General features: G+C 38.3%; 1 protein-coding gene across 1 annotated transcript in view; it reads right to left on the reverse strand.

Annotated features, from left to right (window-relative positions):
• Positions 1-14,181, reverse strand: part of PDCD10 (programmed cell death 10) — a 46,652-nt gene that overhangs the window by 21,673 nt on the left and 10,798 nt on the right. Inside the window, exon 2 of the mRNA XM_030328757.2 lies at positions 5,475-5,683. Coding sequence (XP_030184617.1) covers positions 5,475-5,570 — 96 coding nt within the window. The 5' untranslated portion in view covers positions 5,571-5,683. The remainder of the gene's footprint in view (positions 1-5,474; positions 5,684-14,181) is intronic.

Here is a 14,181-nt window from a genome sequence, read left to right on the forward strand (position 1 = left end):
TAAGACTTTTTTTCTTTTTTTAAATTTTGCTTCCTCAAAATCAAGCATGATTTCCCCCATGCTGACATCTTTCTCCCTTCCCCACAAAGACTACTGATCCTATTCTTTAAGGAACCAAACAGGGCCAGGACACCAGTATAAAAGGTACACTTCTTATGACTCAAATGAAAATGAGGTGAACCAGGTCAAAAAAAGAAAACAAACAAACAAACAAACAAAAAACCAAACCCTAGGACAAAAGTAGATAGAATCAAGAGGCCACCTACTAACTTCTGTGCTGCCACACAGAAGACAAATGCAGTCATGTGTTTTACACATAATAAATGCAGTTAACCGTTTCTAAATTGATCCATTCCTGGGGTTGCCAAGTTGTCCAGCAAAAAAGGTAAGCAGAGCCACCTAACTTTTACAAAAATGTCTCCTTAAGAATGGTCTATAGAAAATTACATGAAAGATTCCTGAATAACAGCTAATACTTCACTGCATGCTTGGTACTATTCTTAGCACTACAATGTTTGAAGTCATTTACTTCACAGAGTTATGAAAAATAAACATGTTACTGGTTATCATTATCTTATAAATAATAAAAGAAGATAAGATTATACAGCCTAAGTAAGAGGCAGAACGGTAATTCTTATGCACGATATCAAGTATGGTCACCTCTGGATGGTGGGATTTCAGGTAAAACCGGGTCTTCACTGTCGAGATGTTTACCATGCTCAAATTTTGGAGTTCGATTTTTTTCTTCCAATTAAAAAAAATTATACTTCACCTTAAAACAATTCCTCTACAAAGTCATAGGAAGGGGTGCCTAGGTGGCTCAATCGGTTAAGCAACCAACTTAATGCTCAGGTCATCATCTCGCGGTTCATGAGTTCGAGCCCCATGTCGGGCTCTGTGCTGACAGCTCGGAGCCTGGGGCTTGCTTCAGATTCTCTGTCTCCCTCTCTCTCTGTCCCTCCCCTGCTAGCACTTTGACTCTCTGTCTCTCTGTCTCTCAAAAATAAATAAACATTAAAAAAATTAAAAAAAAAATAATAAAATAAAAAGTCAAAGGAAAAAATGATACATGGTGTATCTTTTCCTGGAATGAAGAACTGAACTATACCTCTCTCCTCCTCCATACACAAAAATCAGTAGACAGTGATACCGTACCTGAGAATCTGATCTAAGACTTGTCATGAGGCTTCTATAAACTCATTATTTCATAATGCAACCAGGAGACCGATTACACAGTACATTTACAACACATGCAATATACTTGGGACTCTGAACTCTGCAGCAGCTGATTAAATAAGAAGCCTACTCCTTTCTCAGCGGTCTTGGCATAGCTTCATTAAGTTTAGCAAGCATCAAACTCCCAGAATACCATAAATAACTTTGCTTTGTGAGCTGGAGTAACAGTATTAAAATTTCCCAGGTGTAAGGATGTCCTACTATCTAAAACTCTGTTCTACAAGATGACTTCCAGATTACCACTGTCACTACTACGGATGTAATGTCAAGGTGAGAATGCATCAGCTTTTAAACTTACAATACACTGTGGACAAAATTAAGTGCAGCTTTTAGCTTCAGAGGAAAACATTCATCTCTACTCTGATACTATTTTCTATAAGATTAATTCGACAACCATTTTATCTTTAAATCCTCATAGCACAGAAAAACAGAGCCAAACTAGATTCTAATTTTCCCATTAGTAGACTTGTGGAAAAATCTATGTTTGAACTATAGTTAAATATTAATGTTTAACTGATTAGGTATCTTATTTAGGATGTTACGTTAATATACTGGAATGTCAGAGAACAATGCCAGTATTGTATTCTTTCCAACCAAACACTGCACATTTAAAGGCACAATTATTTTATGCCATTCCTAAATCAAGCCCCAGATTTCATTCATATCTCTATCAGAGAGGAGACCTACTACCACTATTTCTAAAAGACTTTATTTCTGAATACTTGTTTGTTTATTTTTTAATTTTTTAATGTTTATTTTTGAGAGAGACAGAGATGGAGTGTGAGCAGGGGAGGGGCAGAGAGAAAGGGAGACAGAATCCGGAACAGGCTCCAGGCTCCGAGCTGTCAGCACAGAGCCCGACATGGGGATCGAACTCACAAACCGTAAGATCATGACCGGAGTTGCAATCGGACGCTCAACCGACTGAGCCACCCAGGCGCCCCTCTGAATACTTGTGTTTAAATAACATGACAAATAATTTTTATACAAAGCTTGATACCATGGTGTTAGATCATAAATTCGAGAACTAGACCCTGACAATTTGATATAGTATCTCTCAGTCGGCTATCTCTTGCCATTTCATTTTCAAATTCGGTTCTAACAACTAATTCTTGAACCAACTATGAATCGTTTGGCAACATGTTCTAATTCTGGGCCCATTAACCCACATATTTTTTCAGATATCATCTGGCAAGAATCATTGCCTTTATTTCTGGAAAAGATTTACCAGTCCATTCATAGCCATTTCTTTTTCTTTCAAATTAATTTTTCTTACACATGAATAAATTAGAAAAGATGGATCAGTATCAATCCCAATAGTGCATTTTACCAGAATCTCATATCCTATGTAACTATTTTCCAAAGTGAAGATTCAAATAAAATCCATTTTCCATATGTAGGAAAAGATCACTCTAATTGTTAGAAAAAAAAAGCTTCTCGAATTCCTCTTCACTACCTAGAGAGTCAAACAGAAGCTCTACAATACACATTGCCCTTCCTTCAAGTAAAGACTCAAAATACTGGATGAATATAGAAATGCCCCAAAACAACTTGGACCAAAAGCCTACAGGGGTAGCTATATAGACCAGGAAAGAGAGAGCACCTCTGGGTAGAACTGCCATACTGCTTCTCGAAGTACCTGAGAAATTAAACACTAATCATCAACAAAGGTTACTCAACAGCTCTCAGTGACTATCTTCTTACCTCCTACATGGTACAAGGATAATTAAATGATGTATCTGCTTAAACATCTGTGCTCCCCACAATTCCTGAGGACAGGTATATTGCCTTTTTCTTCTCTACATCTCTAGGCCCTAGCAGGCTACTCAGCAAATAAATGGTTGACATTTAGTAAATATGTACTAAACAGAACTGAAGCATTTGCTTCTAACAATAACTGTAGTCTTGTAATAAATGGTAGGTATTAGAATAAATTGGTGGACTTACTGGAGTGTCGGTTATACTTGCAGAGATGGGTATATAACCAGACCTAAAAGAGTACCGCCATTGCTACCATGGTACCAGTGTAATAGGGACACGTTTTTCAAAAGATGCCTCCTATTGCTTCCTCTTTAGTAACAAAACTTCTAAATTTCCCAACATCCTTTGCAGGTAGGTGTGGCCATAAGACTAAGTCCTTGCCAATGAGATGTAAATGGAAGTCTTGTACAGGAATTCCAAAAAGGTTACTTTAAGGAAGCTGAATCAGCTAGAAAAAAACACCTCACCCCCTGCTCCATTTTTTTTGTACCTTCCAGACAACTTAGAACATGATGAATGGAGAATCAGCAGCCCAAGCACTATGATACTGAATCATAATAATACTAGCACTGGACCACTTACTGCCACAGTTTTTTCTGCAAGAGAAATAACTTGTATCCAAGCCACTGTTTTTGAGTTTTCTTTTATCCTCACTGAACATAACACTATTTGACAAATAGCATTTGGAATTCCAAAGTGTATGTCTGAAATGGCAACTATGTCTGTGGTTTCCAAGTTGAAGAGGATGAATCGTTCTCTATTGTCCCTAAGACTTAAGACCATAAATGCATCAAATACATGATCAATAAAACTAATAATATGGGAGAAATGGCTTTGAAACCCAGAATCTTACTCTAATATAAATACTTTACAAAAAGGAATAAAAAGTCCATGGAAATGGTGAGGGTTTCCAGGTTACAGTAGAAACAATAAGGTTAATGCTGTTGACAGCTTTATAATTAAGTGCAAAAAACCCCACAACAACCCAAAACAAACAACAACAAAAAAACGCCTTAATTAAATGGACAGAAAGGCTGAAGCCACTAAATTGAGAGTCCTAGCTCTTAGTCCTAAGTAATTTCAGGAACGCAATTTTATGTAATAGGAACTTGGCTCACGATTAAAAGGAAGGGTGATTAAATTATCTGTAAGGAACTTCCAGCTCTGTAATTCTCTACAAATCTTAGCATATTAATATTAAATTAAAAGAAAAAGTGCAAATGTACTATTATTAATTCCTAGAAAATTCCTCAAATACAAAAGCAACTACATCTGCTTTAGATACTAAAGCAATGGTATCTTCCCTTTATCAGTAGAAATGTTTTAACACTACTAATCATCAGGATATTTTTGTGCCTGTTCTTCTGCTACCTAAAATGTGCTTATCCCCAACTCTTCAACTGTCTAACCCTTTTATTTATCTCTTTTCTATCATAGTGTATAGGTCTCATCTTCACTGAGGCTGGTCCTGACCCCTAAAGCAGGTCCCACCTGCTAGGTAACAACAGGGTTTTTTTGTTGTTTACCACAACTTCCCCATTTATATAATTACTTGCATTGTTTTGTTCACTATTTGTCTTTCCCTCTATAGTGAAACTTCCAGATGGGAAGCAATATGTCTAGGTTTTTTCTTCCCCCACTTTTTTTTTTTTTTAATTTCTTTTTAACGTTTATTTCTGAGAGAGACAGAGCATGAGCAAGGGAGGGGCAGAGAGAGAGAGGGGGAGACACAGAATCTGAAGCAGGCTCCAGGCTCCGAGCTGTCAGCACAGAGCCCTATGCGGGGCCCGAACTCACAGATCGTGAGATCATGACCTAAGCCAAAGTCGGATGCTTAACCAACTGAGCTATCCAGGTGCCCCATTCCCTCTATTTTATGTCCAGTCCTGGTACAATGTCTAACACATAGATGAAACTAATTTATGCACTTGTTACATGAAGGAATAAATGAATAAATGAAGCAGGCATCAAGAATTGCAGAGACGGGGCGCCTGGGTGGCGCAGTCGGTTAAGCGTCCGACTTCAGCCAGGTCACGATCTCGCGGTTCGTGGGTTCGAGCCCTGCGTCGGGCTCTGGGCTGATGGCTCAGAGCCTGGAGCCTGCTTCCGATTCTGTGTCTCCCTCTCTCTCTGCCCCTCCCCCGTTCATGCTCTGTCTCTCTCTGTCCCAAAAATAAATAAACGTTGAAAAAAAAAAAAAATTTTAGGGGCGCCTGGGTGGCGCAGTCGGTTAAGCGTCCGACTTCAGCCAGGTCACGATCTCGCGGTCCGGGAGTTCGAGCCCCGCGTCAGGCTCTGGGCTGATGGCTCAGAGCCTGGAGCCTGTTTCCGATTCTGTGTCTCCCTCTCTCTCTGCCCCTCCCCCGTTCATGCTCTGTCTCTCTCTGTCCCAAAAATAAATAAATGTTGAAAAAAAAATTAAAAAAAAAAAAAAAAAGAATTGCAGAGACCATATGAGGAAATGTTGACCGACTTACCTCATTAAACACTGGATACATGACTGCATAGAGGGGCATAGAAACCATGGAAGTGGTCTCAGCTTCATTCTTCATCTCTTCCATTGTCATCCTCATTCAAAAGCCAACTACAGTAGAAAAGGCAGTGCTAAAATGCAGAGGAATCTTCATTCACTGCAGTATTTCTTCTCTTTTTTTGTGATAAAATAGGGCACAAAACATATACTGACCTGTTTAAAAGGGAAGAATGAACACAGGTTTACTACACAAACACCAGTAACTTTCTTTCCCAGTCCCTATCTTATGAACAACTGATTTGTTAGTATATCTTACTTATGAAGGTATCCCAGATCTGTGAGACATCTCTTCCTCCTCAGACTCAAGAATTTGCCCTTTCTTACAACAAATTTCCCTTATTAGGTACTAATTCACAAAGCTGTGATTCAGGAACCCACTCATCTTCAACTGAGACAGTGCTTTCTGAAGCACCATGGAATAATCATGCATCTAATTCCACTACATACAATCAAAAAATACAAGGAAGTACCAACAAAATACATAATTATAACATTTATATGTAATATAAAGCTGTAACTATAGAGAACCACATTAACGGACTAAGAATAAGGAATTAAGGTGTTTAGATTAAAATATTTTTTTGCTAGTAGTTCATTGATTTTGTCACCTAAACACAGCCAAGCACCAGAGATTTAAGACAAATCTTAAAACTGGGAAAATTCTATCAAATGTGGTCTATTTGGGGGGGAAAATGTTTATTTAATTTTGCTAGTGGTACTTTTCATATCTTGGTCCCCAAATCTGGCACAAAAACTTAAGTACAGAGATCCACAGACCCTGATAGCTTGGAATTAAAATACTGAGGAGCACCTGGGTGGCTCAGGTGGTTAAGCATCTGAATTCAGCTCAGGTCCTGATCTCACAGCTTATGAGTTTGAGCCCAGAGACAGGCCTTGTGCTGACAGCTCAGAGCCTGGAGCTTGCTTCAGATTCTCTGTCTCCCTCTTTCTCTGCCCCTCCCCTGCTCACACTCCGTCTCTGTCTCTCAAAAATAGATGAACATTGAAAAAATAAAAAATAAACAAAATAAAATACTGAGAATTTGGGGTGCCCGGGCAGCTCAGTTGGTTGGGCATCCAACTGTTGGTTTTGGTCATGATTCCATGGTTTCATGAGCGCAAGCCCTGCATTGATCTCCATGCTGACAGTGCGGAGCCTGCTTGGGATTCTCTGTCTCTCTCAAAATAAATAAAAACTTTAAGAATTTAACAATCTAAGAGGGAAATTTTGCCTCGAAGAGCTGAGGAAATATATTGGTTTTTAAGAGAAAGCAACTGTATTTATTTTCTTTGCTAGGCTAAAAAATGAGCCTAAGTGTAAAGTGAAAGAGTAATATTAGTGACATATTTTAAACAATATATATTAATATATATTTAAAAGCCATCAGTTTTGAATAATTTCTACCATTTACAAAGCATTTTCAGATTAGAAAACATTTTTCACATGCTTTTAGTCTTCACAATGTAACTAACTTACCTTACAGCAACTGCCATTCTAATTTTACAGATGGAAAAGCAGGTTCTGAGATGGTAAATGACTTGACCAAGAACACACATGCAGGGGCACAAGACTTAATCATAATACTTTCAATCCAGATCTGATAATTCCACATAAAAGAACTAAGTTTGAGCAGGAAACAAAGAACCTCAGCTCATCTACCCAGGAAAATGCCCAGAAGTTATTCATTAACTGAAAAATGTATGTTTAGCACCTACTGTGTATAAGATGCAGTAGGGAGTGATCAGGATGTGACCCTAATCATTAAAAACTCATCTGGGCCAGACTGTGGAAGACCTAAGCAGTTTGAAAAATAAAATCAAAGGCCCGGAGTATGTATAGCTTCAAAAAACTCTAATAACTTGTCCAATTTGAGAACTGCTTCCTATCTATCCTTCCATATTCCTACAAGTGAAGCAGAATGCAACCCCTACTGAAACAGTTTAGTCCCGTTTCTGGTAGTTCTAAACACAGGAAGTTTTTCGTTTTTGAGCTAAAAGCTGCTCCCTGACTTCACAGAACCAAATAACTAAATAAAAATAAAAAGGCTAATTCCTAAGTTTTATCTCATAGGGTAACAGAAAAACATTACCTGATGAGATCATTTATTTAAGCAGACTGCTTTGGTCATACCATTAAAGATAGAGCAGAGGAACACAAACTGAAGGGAAAACTTAAAACATCTAGTATATTTATATAAAAGACCAACCAGATCTGAGCAAGTAACAAGAGGAAGTAGGTAAATATCAACTGTGGCCCTGTTGTTTCTATTTAACTACATAAATTTGGTATTCTACTTTTCCACTTTAGAAGTAAATTGTGGGGGCACCTGGATGGCTCAGTCATGTGGTTAAGCATCTGATTCTTGGGTTTCAGCTCAGGTCATGACCTCAAGGTTCATGAGTTCAAGCCCCGCATTGGGGTCCAAGCTGACAGTGTGGAGCCTGCTTGGGATTCTCTCTCTTTCCGTCTCTCCCTGCCCCTCCCCCACTTTCAGGCAGGCTCTCTCAAAATAAATAACATTATAAAAATAAATTGTGAATACTATTTCATATTAAACTTGGAACAAAAAAAGAGGGGCTGAAATGCAAGGATAGTCAAAATGAAAATGATGGACAGTGGATGCACTGTATAAACAGTAATTGAAGGCATCAGTATCAATGAAAAAACAAGTGAGAAATAGCAGAACAGGGCCAACACTTGAAGAGTTATCTCATTACCTATACAGTATTAGACCTGGGACTAAATACAGAGCAGTGAACAAGAAAAGACAGTCTCTGACCTCATGGAGCTTATCCAGTGAAAGGAAAGCCAGAAAACAATTAGTATTACAAGGGAGAAGTTAGGATACTATATTGTAATGGGAGAATTGGGAGAGAGAACCAGTTATCACAGAAACAAGGTGTTTCAAAGAGAAGGTGGTCAAAAGTTTTAAATGTCCTGAGCATGGACAATAACTTAAAAAAAAAATTATTTGATTTCTTAAAAAAAATTTAATATTTATCTTTGAGAGAGAAAGCCAGAGCGCAAGTGGGGAGGGGCAGAGAGAGAGGGAGACACAGAATCTGAAGCAGGCTCTAGGCTCTGAGCGGTCTCAGGACTCACAAGCTGTGAGACCATGACCTGAGCCGAACTCAGTAGCTTAACTGACTGAGCCACCCAGACTCCCCAAAATCATTCAATTTCTTGATGAGCTCACGAGTAACAAAGAGTAGTGTCACTTGTATACTGGGGGGGGGGGGGGGACTACCTGTAGGAGCTGACAGCTGGTGAGTCTAATGATCTCAGTAAAAAGGAAGTGAAAAATTAAAGTAGGCTCAATTGGATCATTTTTGTATTTTTCTCTTTTGAACATATGTGTATCCCTGCATATATAAAGGCAGATGGAAGTGATCAGTAAAAGTGGCTAGAATCACTTTCAGGATTCCTGCTGGCATCCACCCATCTACCCCAATAAATCTGTTCAAACACTTAATTTTTTACCTTTTGTAAACAGCTGTATTGAATTTTTTTCCATTGTGTTTCATCAGTAGTATTGTCCCATGTCAGGAAATTTTCACTTGAGATATTTGATTCAAACTTAAGAAAACACATGTATGTATTTCTCACCTCTAAAACTAACTATGCGGTACGACAGCTACTATTTATCATCACAAAGAAAGTATTATAGCAATATTATGAGTTAAAGAGGTGGCTAAAGAGGAGGCACACATTCACAAACTGGGGCCACTCATGGTTTCATCAGTGTTTACGTGAGATTAAAAATCAACAATTTCAATTAGGTTTCTTAAATATTAAATTGTTCTGTCATTTTTAGTACAAGTTAAAAAATGCTGTCATTCCTTCTACAGGCTTCTTTATTTGAAAAGGTTCAATGAACAACCTGCAATTACTCCCATCAACAAAGAGCCTGTTACCCAAATAGCAAAGGTACTAAGCTGATCACGGGCTGAGGGCTGAGACCCTTCCCCTTTGAGAAGGATGTTCCTTTCACAGTGGGTGTGGTCAGGCCCTGAGCAGCTGGGCAGCACCTTAACAGTTTCAGCTCTCTAGTGGCTACTGGTTTCTGAGGTGAGTGCGGATCATGTATGCATAGCCAACTGAAGATTAATAACTCCAAATCCCAAACCTGGAAAGGCCTTAAGAAGTCACCACATCCACCATCTAGTACAGTAGAAACCACAGTTCAAAAAAATGACTTGCCATGGTAGTAATTGCTAACAATAAATAAAAATTTATTGTGAGTATGGTGGCAACATAACAACTACTTTGTTTCCCATTTCGAATGTGTTGCATTGGGGGAAAAGTTTTGATTTCAAAGTAAGCTTTGTTTCACAAGGAATTAGTCACACACACACACACACACACACAAAACAAAAAAACAAACAAAAAAACCAAGAACCAGAACTACAAGACCAGTAACACAAAGGTATATTTTTTTTAAAAGCGTATTTATTTATTTTTAGAGAGAGGGAAGAAAGAACGCATAGGCGGGGGGCAGAGAGAGAGGAAGAGAGAGATCCTAAGCAGACTCCATGCTGTCAGCACCGAGCCCAACTGGGGGCCTGATAATCACGAACAGGAGATTATGACCTGAGCTGAGATCAAGAGTGGGACACTTAACTGAGCCACCCAGGAGCCCCAAAAAGGTATACTTCTAAGCAAATTCTTCTTCAAAAACACCCTCTGTGATATGGGGCTACAAATACAAATAGAATATAAGCAACCTATTCATTTATATTTTCTCATTTCCTTGAGTGATCAAAATAGCACTGCTAATCTCTAACACACAATGAATAAGTATTAAATATCTCCCTGCACTTAAGACCATTATTTGTTTAGAGTGAGGAGAAAACAAAAATAGGTTCTTGTCCATTCCACTGCAAAACGATTAGTCTTAGAGGATTTCTGCCCTGCCCTGCCCAAAGAACCAACAGGAGTCTGTTCATTTAAAGAACTACACTCAGAAAGATCTCAAGGTTCAGAATCAGCAGTTCCTGAAAGAGTCTCATTTTAATCCATCTGGGCATGAGATAACTCTAGAGCTCAAGTTATTTACTCACAAATATAAGGAGTGGATAAATGGAAGTCCCTGGAACTGAAATACAAAGTTCTTAGGGAGAAAAAGAAAGCTCCTAAATAAATTCTACACTTAAAAACATTTGTGAGCAGGGCGTGACTGGGTGACTCCGTCAGTTGAGCATCTGACTCTGAATTGATTTTGGTTCAGGTCATGATCCCAGGGTCGTGGGATCGATCAAGCCCCACATCCGGCTCTGTGCTAAGTGTGGAGCCTGCTTGAGATTCTCTCTCTCTGCCCTTCTCCCTGGCTTGCACTCCTCTAAAACAAAACAAAACAAAACAAAACAAAACAAAACAAACAAAACCATTTGTAGGCAGATCTATTTGCCTTGTTTTTCTCTATAGGCAATTCCAGAACGTAGTCCCCTCACCTGGTCTTAAATTCTTATAATTCCTTTCATTTCCTTTCTTAAAGAGGAAAGTTCTATTTATTTATTTTGCTTGGGTCTCCAGTCTCCTCATGAACACTTAGCTAAAAGAAATTTATTCATTCTAGCAAGAAGCAGATTCATGTTTATGTTACCACTTATAAATATATTTCTTTTTACCAATACAGACCTTAGTGCAGCAGATACATAGTAGACACTAATAAATGTTGAATGAACAAATTAATAAGAGATGGTCAATTTATAAGTTAAACCAGCCTTGCTAATAGTTTTGAAATATCAAGCCTACCAAAACAAAACATACAAAGAAATCTAATTAATTCTATTAACAAAGATTTTAATTTACCAGTCACATTTACCAGTTTTCACTACTTCTCCCTATCCCAAGCTCTTCCTAGTATAGTAAGCTAAGAGAATATTAGCATCAGATGATTGCAACTAAAATCAGAATTCCAAAAGAAATTTACATGAAAACCAAATCAAACTAGAGAAACAAAACAGTTGCAGATTATAAATTCTAATGTCTCATTTTTATTAAGGGTGAGAGGATGTATTTTAGACCATAGGACTTAATTGGCATATAACTTAATAGTTCACAAAATTCTCAAAGTGCAAGAATTTCCAACATAGATTAGCCTTGCTATACATAGGAGCAAGATCCAAAAAGTATCAGCTTTTAGCAGAAAGCAAAACTTTCTCTAAGGGCAAGGGTGCATAAGTGGTGCAGTTCCTAAATGTTGGACAACCTAAGCCATCACAGTCACTTCAGTGCTTATTAAAAACATTCCCAAGATGACTCAATCAGAATCTCCAAGAAAGGGTCCAGGAAGCTGTGTTTTGAGTAGACAACCCAGATGATTTTCGTGAACAGGACAGGCTGAAAAGCACTGGTATGGAAAGAACAGTGCCTAGAGAGTCAGAAAAACTAGTTGCCAAGGCGAGACTCAGGGAAGGGGCACAGGTAAAACTAAGTACCTGAGACAGGGCTTCTTTTTGGTTCTGACTTTGTGTAAGTTTCACTTAATCACTGGTTTGTTTTCCCAGCAGAAACAAAGAGGGGATAAAACTACATAATTTCAAATGCTTTGAAACTCCAAATTTCAGTGATAATAAAATTTTATTACTGCGATCTACCAGAGGTTCAAAATTAATTATCATGGGAAGCTAAAATTCTTTTTATTTTTTTTTAAATTTACATCCAAATTAGTTAGCATATAGTGCAACAATGATTTCAGGAGTAGATTTCCTTAGTGCCCCTTACCCATTTTAGCCCATCCCCCCCTCCCCCAACCCCTCCCATAACCCTGTTTGTTCTCCATATTTATGAGTCTCTTCTGTTTTGTCCCCCTCCCTGTTTGTATATTATTTTTGTTTCCCTTCTCTTATGTTCATCTGTTTTGTCTCTTAAAGTCCTCATATGAGTGAAGTCATATGATTTTTGTCTTTCTCTGTGTAATTTCACAACATAATACCCTCCAGGAAACTAATTTTTTTTTTATCAGATTATAAAAACTATTTACAAATTCTAGTAAAGAGATCCTCCCCAATAGCTGGTTGATTCAAGGTTTCAAATACCTGACAACTCTTTGCTTTCTCTTAAGCACCTGGCATCATGAATCATATCCATCAGGCTCCTGGAGAAACTCGATTTATTTTAAGGCTGTGTAGCTCAGTCTGGCCATTTTGCACAGCTGAAAAGGTGAGTCTTTGATATCGCAACCTATCGTTTAGGGCCTTCTCATCTCAAAATGTAACCACTTTTAAATGAGAGACTAAAGGTTTAGAGAAGAAAGCTAGGAAAAGGGGAGGCAGAGGAATAGGGTTAAGTAGAAGATCCTACTTAGATCAAAATAACCTTGAAGCCTTCAAGATAAAGCTACATCTCTCTCCATCCTTTGCAAATTATATTGTCTAGGATTCACTCTCTTCCATATATAGTTTGCTTTTTTAGTAAGGTTATGTGGAACTCAACCTCCCTGAACATGTACTACGATCAGTTCAGTTTTTGCTGAATTTTGCAGTTAGGGACATCTAGGAACAATCTCTTTTGTTTTGGTTTGGTTTTTAGTGTTTACTTTGAGAGAGAGTGAGAATGCACATGTACGCGTGTGCACACATGCAGGGGGAGGCAGAGAGAGAATCCCAAGCAGGCTCTATGTGGATAGTGCACTACTAGTGCAGAGCCTGATGTGGGGCTCAATCTCATGAACCACCGTGAGATCATGACCTGAGTTGAAATTAAGAGTCGTATGCTTAGGACTCAAGTCGTACACCTGACCCACCCTAAAGCCCCCAAACAATCTCTTGTTAATGGTAAGGGTAACATATGACACTTTGCCACCATATTTGTTTACATATATCAATATTTTTTCTGGACATCTTCAAAATATCAATGGAGAATTTGTTCAGAGCTATGGAAAAAAAGACCATTAGGTATTAAGATCTGAAAACAAGGGCTCCAATTCTGGTACTATCATCATAAACCATCTTAGCTCTGAGCAAGTCACTTTACCTCTCCATGCTTTAGTTTCTTTAAAAAGCTGAGCTGTGGGGCGCCTGGGTGGCTTAGTCGGTTAAGTGTCCGACTTGGGCTCAGGTCATATTCTCGCGGTTTGTGAGTTCGAGCCCCGCGTGGGACTCTCTGCTGACAGCTCAGAGCCTGGAGCCTACTTTGGATTCTGTGTCTCCCTCGCTCTCTGCCCCTCCCCCACTCATGGTCTGTCTGTCTCTCTCCCAAAAAATAAATGAACATTAAAAAATTTAAAAAAAAAAGTTGAGCTGCACACTTGAAAGAGATATAGTTAGAATAAAAGATGAAGTAATTTCTAAATCAAACCATAAAGTCTCTATAATAAATACCTGTAATTTACTAAATACTATATTTTTGCACTTTTAAATAACTATTCAAAGAAAGTACGCATTCCACAGTGAATTATCACTTCAATCAAATTTTTAAAGGCACCCTCTCTATCATAACACAATTTCCAGGTATCTGATACCACTACCTAGTTGAAGGACTCCAGCTACAGTTTTCTTAAAAATAAGATCAAAAAGGTAAGTGTTCATATCTCTGTAAACATGACTGACCAAACAAGCATTTGATGAGCTATTAATTGAGAAGAGAGGTTCCAACTAAAACACCACCTGAAAGCTAAGATGTCTTTGAAAACAGGTAACACTGGCAA

This window comes from Lynx canadensis, chromosome C2 (assembly GCF_007474595.2).
Source record: "Lynx canadensis isolate LIC74 chromosome C2, mLynCan4.pri.v2, whole genome shotgun sequence".
In the NCBI taxonomy this organism is placed as follows: Eukaryota; Metazoa; Chordata; class Mammalia; order Carnivora; family Felidae; genus Lynx; species Lynx canadensis.